Raw genomic sequence first — 17467 nt, forward strand, 5'->3', positions numbered from 1 at the left:
CCAACAAAAGTCACTTTTTTCCGTAGAAGACATGAAAGACTCAGTGATGCTTAAAACATGCAGACACGTTTCTGAATGTTATGCACTGAACACCTTGTGGATCCTTGGAGAATGTCTTCAAAGAAGCAGAGCACCTTGCAACCACATAGCAGCTCTGCAGTCATCCAACTCCTGAGCTGAGTTTTCAAAAATAGCTTTTCTCTGAAACTTCAGTCTGAAAGACTCTCCACTGTGATTCTGAGAGTCTAACAGCTTCAGATCTGCTGGTGTTCAGCAGCATGGGCAGAGCCATCGGCTCCATCCTGTTTCCAAAGCACATTATCTAAGCATCTGTCCCGACGACTGTGCCGAGATCCGCTCCGTCAACAGTGTGCGGCGACTGTTTAAGCCTCTGCCTCTCTCACCTCCCACTGAACAGCCGATACGAGGATTAATACAGCGCCTGCAAGCCAGGCAGGCAGTCAGACGGCGACACAGAGCGATACACAGCCAGCGAGCTGGCCAGCTGGCCGACAGACCTCCCTGGCAGGAAGACGCCCACGCACATCACAGCGGGATTTCAGAGTCACGTTATCATTTGGAGACAGATTTGGTCATTTGTATGCTGAGATCAAATAAAATCTAATCTTTTTTAAAGGTTTAAAAATCACTTAACTGTCGAGCATCAATTTGGCAGCAAACCTGAATTTAACTATTTGTATATTTCTCATAAACATTGTTAATGAATACAAAAAAAATTGAAATGTTGAACCTTTATTTTTCGTCATGCAGCTCTTCGATCCTTATAGACTTTTAGATTAACTAAATAATTGATTTCAGGGGGTTGGAAACCTAACATGAAGGTAAAATCCACCACTTTCTTGTCAAGAACCATGATATCAAACTTGAGCGATGCCAGAATAAGCTGTAAAATACTGCACCTTTTATAGGGCAATAGCTAATAGAGACAGAAAACTGATTGCCTTTTAATTCCTAATTATCAAGCTTTTTATTTTGATTAAAATTATAAACTTCATTAATAACTGTCCTTGGAACTTATTCAAAGTGTTCTTCATAGATAAACTAAACCTGATGTACCACAAAGTGCCAAAATAAGGACATGTCGAATGAATGCATTGTGTCTGTGATTTTCTTTAATTAGAAACAAGCATTTTTCTGTGATTGTGATATTGCATCGGTGGCATCTTAGTAAGTTATGCAGCACTGAAATTGTTTAAAATCATGTAGCATAATTTTGTATTTAAACACAACTAATCATGTAGTAAAAAATAGCAGAATGTGCATTAGATGTATTAAATACCACACGAAATGATGATATAACTGTTAAAATGAGGAAGTTATGTCCCCTAAAAAAGCCGTTGCGCCTCAGGGGCTTCCTCACGGTCCTTTTCCTGGGAGCAAGTTATTTACTACTCTTAACTCAAACTGGGTAAAACCGTATAAAAAGGACTATAAAAACAGGAGTAAAAAATAACAGAGTTTATTCCAGATCAGGTCGTTACAGGACAGAGAAAAATGCTTGGAGCTTGCACAGCTGTGGGCTCAAAAATCACGTCCGCGAGCGTCCGGCAAAGATTGAGCCCCGAACAAGGTCATCTTCTCCTTCTTATAGCTCATGAGTCTATGTGTTGCATCATGTTGATGTTTAGCTGTCCGTATCAGAAACTGACACGCCATCAATGTCTTGAACTTCATGCAGCTTGCTTCTATGCTTCAGGGTTACAGATAGCTCTCCTCTATCAGTCCGGCTCCAAGATGTGCCCATATCCTGTGTATTTTTAAAGACATGAAGGCTGTCCTGATTAGATGACCTCCGTACACACCGTGACATCCACAATGTGAAGGAAGGCCATCTACTCTGTCTAATCTGGCTAACAGAAGAACAACGCACATGATGTATAAATAATAAACCTAACATAACGTATCAAAACATATTTATAGAGTCCAAATGAGGAGAGCTAAATTGCAAAATCTAAATCATCGGGTGCAATGATGTGGGTGATCTGCAAAGATTGTGAGCTCAATGGGAAACTCCATACTGGTCGGTTCCACCTCATTAAAATAAACAGATTGCATTTGATACTGGCATTTTGGGGGTGACCATAAAAGAAAGATGAATTTCTACGAGATACAGTTGGAGGGAATACTGTTAAAAGTTATTTATTTATATCATAAGTATCAAAAAAGTGAGAAAAAAAGCTAAATTAAAAAGATTAAATATCAACCGTAAAGCCTTGAAAAGCTGTTTTTAAGCTCCTCCCCGACAGATTTACAGCGAGATTACAAGGTAAGACCATAACAGTTTGAAAAAACATTACTGTGCTGTGTGCTAAATCTATGAAAAATCAGGATGCACAGTCAGAAAACCTATTCCCCCAGTTTAAACAGGAAATGAGCAATAATTGTACTACAAGTCACTTTGTTTAGACTTAGAACAGAAATGAGCAAACTTTTAAAATGTTGTAAAAAAGAAAATACAAATTAGTCATCTTTCCATCCATTGGAGCAAACTACCGTAACCAGGCAATGCAAGGCATTGAGTTGTTATGCGTTGATATTTTGCTTGGATGTATTAAACAAAAAGCAGAGGTAGCAAGCTAGCGTGGACCTCAGATCAGTGATGGAGCAAGGTTTTAATAAAAGTTTTGCAATCAGGCAAGTTCTACTTCCTTTATCATCTAAGCTAGTATTTGTGATGGTTCATGCCATCCGGAGACATAGATAGAGGAGTGTTATTCTAATATTGGCATTCAGAAATCTGGAGATGGGAAGTAAACATTCGCTACGTCAAAGACTTACAGCTCTTTACACCGTTTACTCTATGAAAAAAGCCAAAAACTACCTCAAGAGAGTGCAAAACATTTGTTCAGACTTTGCTTAGGTGGTTAAAATAGTTTTTTCTACCAAGTTCTTCTTCTATGGTAATATTTCAAACATGCAGAAAAAACAACAACGGCCATTAGTTTTCCAGGACAGAGAGCAGAATTTATGAGGGTTACAAAGAAGTGCTTGAAACCAGCCAAAAATATACAAACATTTCTTAAATTAGGTGTATTTACCCTTAAATTCAGTCAGTAAATAAGATCATTTGCCAATAAAATGATTAGTTTTACTCTAAGAATAAGATAATTAGATAAAATGCACTTAATTCACTTCCATACAGAAAGCCCACATTCATATCTTCAGGTAACATAGAGTACATGTCAGACTTAATAATATTACTTCAGCGATAGTTTCAAGGTTTATTGTATGTCTCGTACCATGTCTTTCGGTTGTGCTGTTCTTTTTGCATCCAGTTGCAGGTGATTAAGCAGACTGAAAATGTTTTGTCATTGTCTCCTTTCTATCTCCTCTTTCCTTCATTTTTTCTCTTTTTTTCTCTTTTTCCCCTTTCTTCTTCTGTTTTTCTGCTCTATTTACATTACAGTGTCCATATAAACTGTAAAACTCCCTGCATAATTATAATAAAGCAATTTACATGCATAAAACAAGTGGAGCAATTGCCATACTGCTACACTTGTGAAAGTAAAATCTCTTTTTCTTATTCTTTAAGGGTTTGAGGACGAACTTTATTTTTTGGTGGATCATCTGAGTAAGTGGTCCTCCTAATTGTCAATCATTCTGTTGAAATGTATATGGCTAGTCCCGTTAGCTATCTTTTTCTGCACATGTGCACTTTCAGGCGTATACGTGTTTTAGCCAGTCATTGAAGTTCACCTTTCTCACTGCAGTTCTTTGAAAATGGTCAAGGGTCTTAAGAGAAAAACTGTTTACGAAGTATATGAGAAGAAAAGAAATGTCTCAGACAAGGCAGATATATGCCGGAATGCTTTGCAAGGAGAGCTCTCTGCGCAAAGCATTATGGGATATACCTGCCTCCTAGCAAAGCATTATGGGATTTGCTGTCACAGTGACCCACTGCATCTCTAGGCTGCTGCTACCCGACAGCGGCGACTTATAAGAAAGATAGCACAGGCATGGCAAAGTGGACCAACGGGGAAGTATTATTATCTGTCTGAACGGTAAGTTGACTGAGGTCACTATAATATATAGTCTCCCCTCTATATAGTGATTGAAGGATTTAGAGGGTTAGGGCGGACGTTCGGACACGTGAAGCTTGTATGAACTATGACAACAGCAACTTTTAAACAGAGCGGTGGGTCTTTTAAAAAAATTCAATAAAAACCTCAACAATACTTTTGATGTAAATTGTCTTGTTCCATTGTAAGTGTCTCACTTACCTGCTCAATTCAAGGAAAATGCTCTTGTTTTAAGAAAAAAATATTTATCTAGATTTCAGTTTTTGCAGTGTACCACTTTGTGCATGATTTTAATGTAGGAATAGCATTAGAATATAGTTAAAAGATTAAACAGCTAATTTTGTATGATACAGGTCCTTTATATAAGCACTAAAGGAAAACTTACCTTTGTTTTTTAAACCCAAATATCTTCTGGTCAGACATCCTGTTCATGTTTTAACAAATATTCACGGTCCCTTATGAGTTTATGACCATCTCCCCCTAGTGGTTTGGAGCCCTTCTGTTATGCAGATAAGCTTCTTCTCTGCATGTGTTCTGTGCCTTAGGATCATGGATGTCTTTTCAGTCGGTTGTGTCTTTGCAGCATTTAGGTATTTGCATTGCATTTGCACTTTGCTGCCCTGTATTCCCTGTAATTGTTGCATTTCTCTTTGCATATTTTGTTTTGTATGTGTTGTTTGCATCTGTATACTAATTTTGTCTGCTTCTCTCATTTTTTTGTTTGAAGCTCGTTTTGTATTTGAAACGTGTTTTTCACCCCTCAGCCGCGATTTTAATACAGCATCAGATGAGCCGTGTTGCACCACATTTATATTTCAGTAGCGCAAAGATGCAAGATTAAGATCTAAGAGTCTAATTGACGCAGATTTAACCAAAACAAGCCGACGTACCGGTGACCAGCTCGCGGACCTCGTTGTCTGTGGTTTTCCTTAGGAGGCGAAGCAGAGCAGGAACGCCGCCACAGTTCCTCAGTGCCACCTTGTTGTTGTCAGTGGCCTTTCCGTATACCAGGTTCCTCAGGGCTCCACAGGCGCTCTTCTGTACCTCGGATGTCTTATGATCCAATAAATCCACCAGGTGCTGGATCCCTCCCAGGTGGCACACCTACAGATGAAAAGCAGACAGTTCACGTCATTATTCCGGCACACCCTGCCAATGCTAAACCAGCTCCGTTTTTGGATATTGTGTTATCTATAGGCAAGGAAATTGATATATAAACAGACAAAACACAAGCAGAGGGAACTCATGTTCCATTTTTAAATAAAAAATCTCCCAGGGGAGCTGTAAACCCGCCTGTTTCTCCTAAACTTCTGTGTTTTAAACTGCGGCTGAAAGCCTCAGATTCTGATGTAAAGAGCATGTGTCAGGAGGAAAAAATAAAAGTGCATCTTCAAGGAAACACAGCAGCACTAGAAAGCCTTCCGGATATAACGCCACAGTGACGGGATCAGCTGCAGCAGGGGAAGCAGAGCGAGGAGAGAGCGTGCAGCATTTCAGCGTGACAAAGAGCTGAGAAGTTCTGGCACCGATGTCAGGTAAAGTTTCTTTGGTGCAGATGGTGCCTCGGCTCAGAGTCTGGCTGCTTTTCATAAAAAGTAAAGTTAAACTCTCTTAGCTGAGAATGCCAAGAGCAGTGACACACAAAGGGAAGCAATGCCAAGTAAAAAAAAAAGAAATCATTAATCACTGGTTTTAGATACATTACAAATGTATAATGTATATAATGCAATGCCTTGATTGGAATCTCAAAGGAAGCAGGTTTTCCACATGACGAGTGACGTTTGTGTATGACGAGCTGTTTTATTTTTATCCAGACTGCTGCTCAGCGCGACTCGTCACCTTACCTCCACCTTGACCCTGTTGTCTCCGTAGCACAGGTGCTGCAGGTAGGCGGCGGCGTTGGCCTGGACGGAGGGGAAGTGATGCTGCAGCATGTGGATGACCTCTGGCAGCTCCGGGTCACGCCAAGCAAACTCCCTGCGGAGGGACAAAGAGACGGTTCCTGGAACTTTAGTTGCATTGCATTTCTGTGAGCTTTTACAGGTTGATTTCAGTTTCAAAATTTAAACTTCACATAACTCTGTGTATTTTTCATTTCAATTACAGTCTAAATATCTCCTGCAATTTCCAGTCAATGTTTTCTATGTAGGCATAAATATTAAACGTCTTATTGTTAAATTTTTGATATTAAGAGAAACAACCTAATTAAGAAATTAAAGCAGTTCGGTTATTAAAAGTTGAAAGAAAGAAAGCAGAATTTCTCCCTTTCTTAAAGTATAAATTATATTTCAATAACCATTTATTTCAGTTCAGTTACTGCAGCAAATATTACCAGAAATGAGAAACCAGAAACGTCTTAAAGACAGCATGAACGTCCCAGAAGGCAGAGATGAGCATTTATAAGATACAACAAAATCGGAACCTAACAGCTTATCAAATAGAGATAAAAGGTGAACAATCATGTGATTTCCACTGAACAGTGATGTAAGATTAAGACAACGTATGTCGTTCTGACATGCTCTGTCAATTCATTTCGTTGAAGTAGATGCTAACTGGGATATTGCCCTCAGTTTTTAGTGTAATTCAGCAATCTGTTGAGAGAGACTTTGTTCTGTTAGCAGTATTTTTCAAACAGGGGTTTTGGTTTCTCTCAAATTAATGTTAAAACTCAACTCCATTAAATGCTTTAAACTTTCATCTTCCCTGTGCTTATTGCTAGCACGTCTTTTTTCTATCATAATGAAAACGTTTTGCTTAATTCCCTCTTTTCTTTCATCACATCCGCACCTTCCAAGCACAGCACATTCAAAAGTTAAAACAATTAAATGTGGTGTATTTAGCATAAGATGTTTTCTTAAAGAAAAGTGTTTTAGTTAATGACTTGATTTGTGAAAATCAAATTAATTTATGTTGTCTAACAGAAACTTGGCTGCAGCAAGAGGATTATGTGAGCATAAATGAGGCAACTCCCTCTAGTTATTTAAATTTTCACATACCCAGAAATTGGGCGAGGAGGAGCAGCAACAATCAGACTTACTGATTACTCCTAAGCCAGTTAATAATTACAACTCTTTTGAACATTTAACCCTTATTCCCTCATTCAAATTACAAAGCAACAAAAAAGAAAAAAAACTCTTCTTTTTGTAACTTTGTATTGTCCACCAGCTCGTTACTCTAAATGTTAAGATGAGTTTTTGTTGGGATCTGGAGATTCTCCACCTTCTCCAGCAGAGTGCGCTGTGGATCCTCCTGGGCTGGAGGCTCATCAGGAGACCGGCCTTTATAAGCAGCTGCCAGACCTTCCTTCGACGCCGCAGTGTTAGCCAAGTTTTGTTAGCAAACCTGAGCCTCTGAATTTACTAATCGTTATCTTCCTAAAGAAACCTAATTCAAATTGCCTCTGTCTTCTCGCTCCTAGGAAACCAGCCTCTCGAGAGAAGCTCTAGATGAGCTTAACCTGTGCCTGCCTGCCTGCCCTAGAGAGCCAAACCTAAAGACTTCACTCTGGAATCCACTAGCTGCTCTTTGGGAAAGAGCTAATCACTCAAACCAAGGTCTTTTCACTGGAAGTCAGAAGCTAGACGCTGCTGCTGCTCAAGCACTCTGCTGAACCAACATCCTCTGGACCCAACCGGTTCCCTCTCTCTGAACTAGCCTGGACCTCTTCAAGGTATCCACTGAAATATCTGATAACCCATTTTACTCCTTTGCACACCAAGCTAACCAACTATCCGTCTCTGCAGACGCCAGAGAATCCTGCCCGGACCAGGACCTGAATCTTGTTTTTGTCTTTTGTGTGAAACTTCAATAAACTCTGTTAAATCTTTTACCAAGTCTCCAGTGGTGTTCTGCATGTGGGTTTATCTCTAAACCGATCATGACAGATTTCAGAGTCCCTATCTGTTTTAGAGTGGAATGACTGACAGGGTCATCATAGTCGGAGATTTTAACATCCATGCTGAAATTGAAGGTGATAGCTTAAATGCAGCCTTTAATGCTGTCTTAGACTCTAATAGCTTTGTTTTCAAAATGTGAATAGTCCCACACATTCTCATCGTCATACTTTGGACCTTGTGCTGACATATGCAATAAATCAAAAGAAACAACAGTATTTCCTAACAACCCTGTCCTCTCTGGTTACTTTTTAATAAATATTGTAATTCTTTACTATTAGGAAGTCCACAAACTGTGGTTAAAAGCTCTCAGCTGAACCAAAATGCTACAGCTCTTCTATCCTAGCTTCTCTTCATTGCCTTCCTGTTAAATCCAGAATAAAATTTAAAATCCTCCTTCTCAATCTGCAGGTTTACTAGTGGTTCCTAGAAATTCTAAAAGTAGAATGGGAGGAAGATCTTTTAGTTATCAGGCTCCTCTCCTGTGGAACCAACTACCAGTTTTAGTCTGTGAGGAACACATTGTCGACTTTTAAAGCAAGGCTTACAACTTTCATTTTTGATAAAGTTTACAGTTAGACTGGCTCAGGTTATCCTGAGCTATCTCAATAGTTATGCTGCTATAGCCTTAGACTACTGGAGGACATATAGACCCTTTTTCATCATTCTGCTTCAGTCTATCTCGTTTCCCCCATTCTGCAGTTTTTGTTAGTTCAATCTCTAACTTTATGCTCTCTCTGCTTTTTCTCATCATACTAGCTTCATTTGGTCTCTGCCTGTTTGGCTGTGACATCATCATGGAGAGAAATATCAGCTTTGCTGCTGCCATCAACACCTTTGTTTATAGATGTTGGAGTTTTGCCTATTTTTCAGTGTAGTTCTGTTTCTCTTACAGTGACTTGAATTGAATAGAAGTTACACTATTTGACCATGCAGCACAGCTAACTGGACGCTGTTTAGGGGATAGAGTGTTTATACCTACAAACTGAACCACATATAGTCCGTTCTTCATCCTTGTCACCATTAAACAGTAAATAATCCCAGCTTGGACTCTTGAGTCATGTTTGTGCTACGGCAGGGCTCCGCTCTGGCATTACTTCTCTTCCAAAAACCAGTGAGGAGTAGAATTAAGAACGTTGCCCTCTAGGGGAAAACAGCCACACTAAAACAATGCAATAAATTCCTCTTAATTAGACCCTATCAATTATCAGCTGGAACAAATTTTAATCTAACAAACCACTAATCCACAATTAATCATAAGTCAATTCTTTGTTTACAACCTCTGATATGCAGAACCAAACTAACCATCAGAACCACTACAATTTGAACTGAAGAGGCATGCTAAACCTCACAGGGCTGCTTTGAGTACACAGGTTGGAAAGTGTTCAGTGAAAGTGATCCTGATATGGAGGATGGCCTATTTTGCTTTTGCACTAACGCTGTGCTACCCACAAACGCAGGTAGGGTGTTTCTTAACTAGAAACCATGGGTAGACTGCTCAGTGTGGGCCCTGCTTAAAGCTCAGGATGCAACTTACAGATAAGGAGACAGACTGGCCTACAGCAGGGGCCTGGAGTGAACTTAAAAAAAGACTTCCAGCAAGCAAAGCACTGGAAAAAGAAGTGCATCAAAGAGGACTTCAATAACAACCACTGACGCAGTATGTGGAGAGGCATCAGGTCCGTCACAGGTTATGAGCACTCAGCAGCTCAGCCGAGCCCAGTTCTTAAAAAGCTTCTTTGCACACTTTCACTCTCCAAACAGCAAAAGGACTGAAAATCCACAAAATTTAGAAGATCAGCCTCATTCTGCATCTGAACCAAGTGATCTTTATAACGAGAAGGAGATTAACAATAACAAGGCTGCGGGTTCAGACATGGCGTCAGGTCAGACAATATAATCATGCTGATCAACCTGCAGGGGTTTTTCTGGACAAAATTAGCCTCTCCCTGCAGCTTATCAAAGTCCCTGTCTGCCTCTCTGAAACTCTCTGCTAAAGTGCTTCAAAAAACAAATAAATAAACCCATGATTACTGTCGTTTCACTCTGACCCCAGCCACCATGAAATGCTTTAAAGGATCCTTTACTCTAAATAGTACATTGAAAACTATTATCCCTGCTGGTGAGGAAAGGGAAACACTTCAGTTTCAAAAAGTTGACACTGGAGAGGAAAGGCTTATTATATGGTAAGGCAGTCAGCCCCCCATAGGCAGACACTAAACATCAAAACTAAACCACCAGCCTGTTTCATAGACCGTTTCAGCACAAGCTGCATTTAATGTGAATACTAAACTTTACATCCCCATTTCATGTACATATGTTTCCCTGTTTCTACATTTTGAATACTCTTACTTTGCATTTTCAAGTGTTTTAATTATTGTTATTTTTTACAGTGTCCTGTCTGGCAATGTGGCAATAAGAATAATTGTCTTGATGCCAAAAAGAGACCAACAGATTTTGCTTTCACAAGTGGAGCAGTACGGCTATCGCCATAGTGTTCCGCTTGATTAATGCATATAAATAACTTTATTATAATTCATGCAGGGAGTTTTACAGATTATACGGGCACTGCAATGTAAGTAGAACAGGAAAAACTAAATAAAAAAAGGAGAAAAGATGAAAAAAAGAGGCGATGAAAGGGAGATAACGATAAAACACATTAAGTGTTTTAATTAATGTGTTCATAATATACATGTGCAGCTTGATTTGCTGACTAAGTAACATTTATTTATGCTGATATAATGACATTAAAGACTCTTGATTACAAAAGAGATGCTAGAATAGTTTCAAGAACAATGCAAAAAATGGCAATATGAGAAAATCCTTTTTTCGCTTGATTTGAGCAAGTGAGTAAATACATTTTCCAATAAAGCAAAGTGATTAGAATCTGCAAAAACAGCTCCATCATTTTATTTCAAGTGTTCAAAGTTTGATTATCTTATTTCAAAGGACAAAATACTTATTTGCCTGCTCAAATTTAGAAAAAATAAACTTATTTTAAATCCGTTTTTTTCCATAAAAGAACTCAAATATTAGAGTTTCTGAGTACCTGGGGTCCTTGTGGATGCTTTCGATGGAAGGCGTGCGAGTGATGACTCGGTCCACCAGCGCAGAGTGCCGGTGGGAGAACACAGGCTCCGCGGACACCCTGATGGAGTCGACGTAGGCAGCTGCTGAGCTCAGCCCGTAGCTGCTTCTTTGGTACGGCAGCGTGCCGCAATGGCTTGTGGTCCGAGGAAGGGTCCCCATACCTGCAGGTGCAATATAACACAGCAAACAGGTTCTGGATCAAGAAGCAACATTAGAGAATATGAAACACATTACGAGCTTTAAAATGCAATGAAGCCTTTTTTTTAATTAATTGAACACAATTTCTGAAAGACAGCTTAAATAATGACTAAACAACATGAAAATAAGTCCTAGGGTTCCGTACTATCGCCCTCCACAAAGCACTCAGCTTTAATGCTCCCCATTAGGAAGCTGCGGAGGAAGATGAAAGGCTTTAGCCTAATTAAGAGCTGACCTCAGGGAGCAATAAAAATCACAGTTTCCAAGCCTGCTATCCACATTTTACGGGGATTTAGAAAAAATAAATGTTCTGATGAGACCCAACAGAGCTTGGCCTAAAGATTAATGGAGCGGCAAACTTTGGTGTGGAAACAGGATTGTTTGTATTAATGCAAATTACTGTACTGAATGAAATATGGAGTCTTGGGCTCTGAAAGACTGACGCCAAAAATGACAGACTTTCTACAACTGCAAGCGGATTAAATACTACAGTATATTATTTATTTAGAGGGGGATGTTATTAACAAAAATCTTAATATTTTTTTATAGTAATAACGTGAGGATAGCATTTACTGCCATACAGCAGTATTCACCCCGCTTTACTTTTTCACATATCACAGACACAAAAGTATTTATACCAACACAAAGTGGACAATAAAAGTAAAGTGGAAAGAAAAATGTTAAACAGTTAAAATTTTTGAAAAATTATAGTTCAGATCCAATATGGAAACTTTACTTTAAAAAAACTTACAACAACACTGAGAAAATATTATACATATTAAATAAAAATTGCAAGAAAAAGCTCCCCTAGTTAGTATTTTTATTATCTATTACATATATATTATCTAATAAAATATAAAATGCAAATCTAAGTAAGTAATTTTTTCTTGAATTAAGCAGGTAAATGAGACACTTTATATTTAAAATAAGAAAAACAACTGCAGTCTCTTATTTCATATGCATAATATCTAACTATTTTATTTTAAGGGTAAAAATACTGATTCTATTGGAAAATTAACTTATTTTCCTACTCAAATTAAAGGTGAATACAATTATTTTCAGACTTTACTTATTTTATGAACGTTTCTGCAGTAAGCAAACAATCAACATATTTTAAATATAGAGCTAGAGCTAAAATGGAATAAATAAAAACATAATAATGATGAAAACAAGACTGTATTGAACCGATAATCAGTGGTAAAACTTTAAGTGTATTCTAATTTATTGTGTTTGTAGAGAACTTTATAACACAGCAGTGGATCGGAGTAAAAGGTACAGTTAAAATAAAAAACAGAACACATAAGATAAAAAAGGAATATTTATTATTTTGCAATATAAATAAGTTTAAATCAGAAAAAAGGAACATGATCAGAGACATGGAATCCACTAAAACCATAAAATATATAGTTTCAAGGAAAAATAAAAGGGGATTGCTGCTTTTTGCTTCCACATGTTTCTTTTTGCAGAGGAACTTTAATTTCAAAGGTAATCTGTGAGTACTTTTAATTGATGCAAAAAGTTATATGCAAAGCTTAAATTGCTTAAATTCTCAGTCTTATTGCAGCCTTAAAATACATTTAAGATTGGGTTGTTAAGTGATAAAATTCAAAACTATTGGATGGAATTATAGGTAAAATGTGAGAAATAGTTCTGGAGGTGTATCACCTGTGTTTGCTCTGTAGAGGGAGCCCTGGGGGTCGTGGGTGGGGCTGTGGTACAGGGGGCTTTGAAAGGAGCGGTCGTCGAAAACAGGCGTCATTTGGCAGTCGGGTGACAAGGCGGCCCTCAGCTCTGGATCTAACTGCATCCCGTGACCGGCGTACGAGCTGTGCAGCCCTGCAGGTGCACAAATCACACAAATATACAATTTATCATCAAATTATTACTGTAAATCACTGCAAATGTTCTTAAAAACCACCATATGAGCATCAACAAAAATATTTTTGGATCTTTGTCTGTTGATAATAGCATCAACAGGATACAAACATACATTTCATTGAGAAATAATGCAGAGAAAATGAATGTTTTAGCTTATAAAGAACACCACTACTCTGGTCATTCAGAGTCTGCTGCAGGCCAAGGCATCAGCAAGTCAAACAAACAGGGCAAAGGGTTTTTCCATCCTCCAATCTCACAGCAGATCAGCTCAAAGAGCGCTCCAATTATAAGGAGGCTGCAGGGCACGATGAGAGGGAGGGTAGCCTCAATGGATCCGTTGAGCAGCTCAAGCGAAAGATTTGCACATAAAGCTGCTGATGAAGGAGCCATTTCTCTGCTCTTCTCCTTTTTATGTTTTACATAAATTTTCTGTTAAAACTGACAGCGTAACATAAAAGAAATGTAAGCTTGGGATATTTAGATTTAGATCTTCCTGCTTAGTTTTTAGGAGCAAAAAATATTTCAAAATATTTCAAAAGAAGGTTTGTATTGATCATTTTATTATTACAGCAGTTATTAAACGGATGTTATTTAATATAAATAATTAAGAAAGCTCAGATGGAGTTTAATCTTAAAAAGTCCTAATGAGAATAAATGTACTTGAATTTTTCTCCAAGCATGTCAGAAATCTATACATTAATTATATTAATATTGCAGGACTCAAAAACTTTGTATGAATTATTTTTATTTTCATACAATCTGCAAAGTGTCTCACTAAACAAACATTCTGAGTAGGGATGCACGATATAATCGGCCCCCTATCGGTATCGGCCTTAAAACTGATTATCGGACATCGGCCACCCCACCGATATTTAACCCGATATTTCATCAGCTTCTGAGTTTCTAAAATCTAAAAAAAAAAAAAAAAAACTACTACTTCTTCTTCCTCAAAAACGACTTAAAAACTTCTAAAGACGAGGGAAAAAATATTGACACATTAAAATATCCCAATATCTTCATATGCTGATATATTGCCATTTAAAAACACCATATCAATCTCTTTTACTAATAAAATATTGCTATATGTCATCGTTCTGCTACGAAATCCCCCGAAAATTCACAAAATTTTGCCAAATTTTTATATGTTGATATATTGACGCGGTATTGATCTATTTTACTAACTAAATCTCACAAGAATTTGCAAAATATCACGAGAGTTTTTAACAGAACAATGAAATTTCACGAGATTTTGAAAGTAAAATAGATCGATACCGCGTTTTTAAAAATCAAATTGATATCAGCATATGAAAATATATTTGAGTATATTATTTTTCAAAGTGTCAGAAATGGATAACAAAACTGCTATTTTCAATGACTACTTATTTTTGTCCAGCTTTAACATCGGTATCGATATCGGTTATCGGCTACATGAGTGTTAAAATATCGGCATATCGGATATCGGCCAAAATCCCAATATCGTGCATCCCTAATTCTGAGATCTATAAGTTGGGTCTTGCATAATCAGCAAGTTTTGCAACAAATATGAAACAGGCTGAAATTTGATGAAACCAGCTTTTCTGAAAAATATTTCCACACCTATTCAGGATTCTGTCAATTCTGCTAGCTCTCACTAGAGCAACCTCTGGTTGGAGATCTGATGAAAGAACCTGGAGTTCAATCCTTCTAAACACTCCCAAACAAGTCAGATGCAAACAACATACCTAAACATCATTCTCCAGGGTTAATGAAGTCAGTTGTTTGCAGTGAGTTCTGTATTTGTCCAACTGAAATGTGATGAGATTGTTTAAATAATTTCTTTAGAATGAGGTTGAAGACAGGGTCATATGTTTGGAAGCATTAAGATGTTGGGTATTACATAGAGATGCCAGCATCAGGAAAACATTGATCAACTATATTTGCATGGTTGAATGAACTAGTGCACAAGTAAAACTGATCTACTAAAATAATAATAATATTAATATACAGGAGATCCAGCTCATTTTGCCTTAATGAATATCCAGAACACAAGCTGATCATCAGAAATGGCTAAATTCCAGGAGGAGGATATGCAAATGTAATCAGCTGCCTGCAATGCAATTTTTAATGCAAAATTCATTTGACATGTTTAAAATGTAGGTGCAAACTTGCACCCTTAAATACTGTCTGCAGTCACTGTGGAGAGGAGGAGGCATTGGCAAAAGGACAGGAGAGAGATGATCTTTTGTGCATGTCTCAAAATATTTGAACTGTCAGGAATACAAATATAAGAGATATATATTGTTTATTGATGCTTTTTTAAAATTCCTTGCAACACCAAATTTTCTTTTAACGAAATGGATTGTTTTACCACTCATTTAAAAGCCTCAGGTTCATTTTAAAAGTGGTGTATGGATGCTCCTCATCTGTCCATTTAAACACACCTTTTTTCACATCTGGAGTTGTTGTTGTACCCTGCTCTTTTTTCCTTCCATCCTTCTTTTTTTTGAGTTTTTACAGCACCAGTGGCTAGTTTTTCTGACAGTAGGCTGACAAGAAAGGGGGTATGAGAGAGGGGGAAAGACATGCAGCAAAGGACCACAGGCCGGATTAGAACCCGGGTCTGTCGCATCGAGGACTAAACCCGCCATACATGGGTCGTGCATGCTAACCACTGCGCCACCTGCACACCCCTTCCTTTTCGTTTTTTAACTGTAACCTTGCCCCTTACCAATACGTCATTGGTAACACAACACCCTACGACTCCCCTGGGTTTGTGGAAGTTCATCTTTACGTTTAAACTTTGCAGCATGAATCCTGTCTTCTATGCCTTGTGGATGTAGATGTAATGTCGGCTGATATATAAATATATATAAATCTTTACCAGCTCTATGACAAAGCAAAGAAATGCCATTTTCTATAGTGGATCTTCTTTGAAATAATAAACTAGTTGTTTCTTTTTAGATGCTACATTTTCTGAACCATAAAAAGAAAAAACATTTGTTCTTCTAATGTCAGGGACAGTTCTTTATACAGATAGTTACAATAGAAAAACTCATGACTTATATTTTATTTATGGCAAATTTCAAGTAGTAAGCCACCATCAATACTGGCCTAATCATGTGGATCCATCTATTTCTCATCTAACTCATGTAATCGGCAAATATCTAAGGATAAGCCAGAATAAGTCTGAAAAGAACATAAATGCCACTTAGCAGATACAAAGTCCATGAAAACATGTGTAGTTTTGTCGGACACGAATGCCTTGATTTTAACACCCGCAGCAGATGCTGTGAGCTGAAAATTATGTGCAGATGCACCATAGGGCTTTGCGACAGAAACAAACCTATATGGGTCAGAGGGAGCGGCTTGTGGCAGGATGCAGGAGCAAATCTGTGTCTCTGCAGCATCAGCAAGGAGAGGGATCCATAAGCAGCCAATAAAAACAATAAGTGGTAAATATTGTTTGATGTATGCAAATCATAGACTTTTCAGCGTAGGGAGATCCTTGTGCCAAATATAAACACCGTTGGTTTAAAGCTAGAAAGTGTGCTTTTCTTTCTGGTGGGAAATTTGCTCAGAAAGCGTCCTAAAGACGTCCGTAAGCCGGGCTCAGTGAAGATTCTGGCAGCAGCACAGAAATAATCCCTTCTCAAGTTTCTCAGCAAGACACGGCTGTCTTATTGCATCACAGAGGCACAAAGTCGAAGGATCGGATCTCCAGGAATGTCAATTAGCTCCTTAGCCTCAGCGAATAAAGTTATATGTAAATGGCAAAAACCGGTTCTGATAGATCCATCTTTAAAATCATGATGCTGGCTATACAACAATAAATCAACATGACTTAAAATGTGTGTTAAGAGCAAACAAATTGAACGGTTTTTAGGTTAGCATCAGTCAAGTTTGCACCTATTATGCTAATCTGGCAGATTAATTATGAGAGAAACGTCTCTAACTTGTTCAAGAGTCTTCTAAGAAACAAGTTATTAGAAACAAAGGCCTCAAATTAGACCCAGATGTTAATGGGATCCATCTCCACATCTGGATGGGATGTCAGATCTAACAGCAGGTTCTTGAGAAGCTAAAAATGTTATGTTGTTTTCTTTTGTGTTTTGTGTTGTTTTGTATATTTCACATTAATTTTAATGAACTTTATGTGGAAAACCTCTAAAAAAAAGTTGTTGAAAATGTTGTGTTTAATGACTTGGAGGTTAAAGATAAGGAAGACTTAAAAAGACAAAACCACAAATAAATGGAAAATATGAACATGAAACAGCTGTTTTCACCAACAGAGCATTACTGATGGAATACAGATGTTTAAAAATGGGTATATTTGGATGACTTAACGGAATGCTCAAGCCACCAAAGCAAGGTAGAGGCAGCATCATCCTG

General features: G+C 37.9%; 1 protein-coding gene across 2 annotated transcripts in view; it reads right to left on the reverse strand.

The window, feature by feature from the left end:
• Window positions 1–17467, reverse strand: part of LOC107082808 (plakophilin-4-like) — a 64186-nt gene that overhangs the window by 13572 nt on the left and 33147 nt on the right. For both annotated transcript variants that reach the window (XM_015371675.1, XM_015371674.1), the window contains exons 8-11: window positions 12887–13057; window positions 10983–11184; window positions 5885–6017; window positions 4931–5144 (exon numbers count right to left, since the gene is read on the reverse strand). In XM_015371675.1, coding sequence (XP_015227161.1) covers window positions 4931–5144; window positions 5885–6017; window positions 10983–11184; window positions 12887–13057 — 720 coding nt within the window. The remainder of the gene's footprint in view (window positions 1–4930; window positions 5145–5884; window positions 6018–10982; window positions 11185–12886; window positions 13058–17467) is intronic.

This window comes from Cyprinodon variegatus, unplaced genomic scaffold (genome assembly GCF_000732505.1).
Source record: "Cyprinodon variegatus isolate N-32 unplaced genomic scaffold, C_variegatus-1.0 Scaffold63, whole genome shotgun sequence".
In the NCBI taxonomy this organism is placed as follows: domain Eukaryota; kingdom Metazoa; phylum Chordata; class Actinopteri; order Cyprinodontiformes; family Cyprinodontidae; genus Cyprinodon; species Cyprinodon variegatus.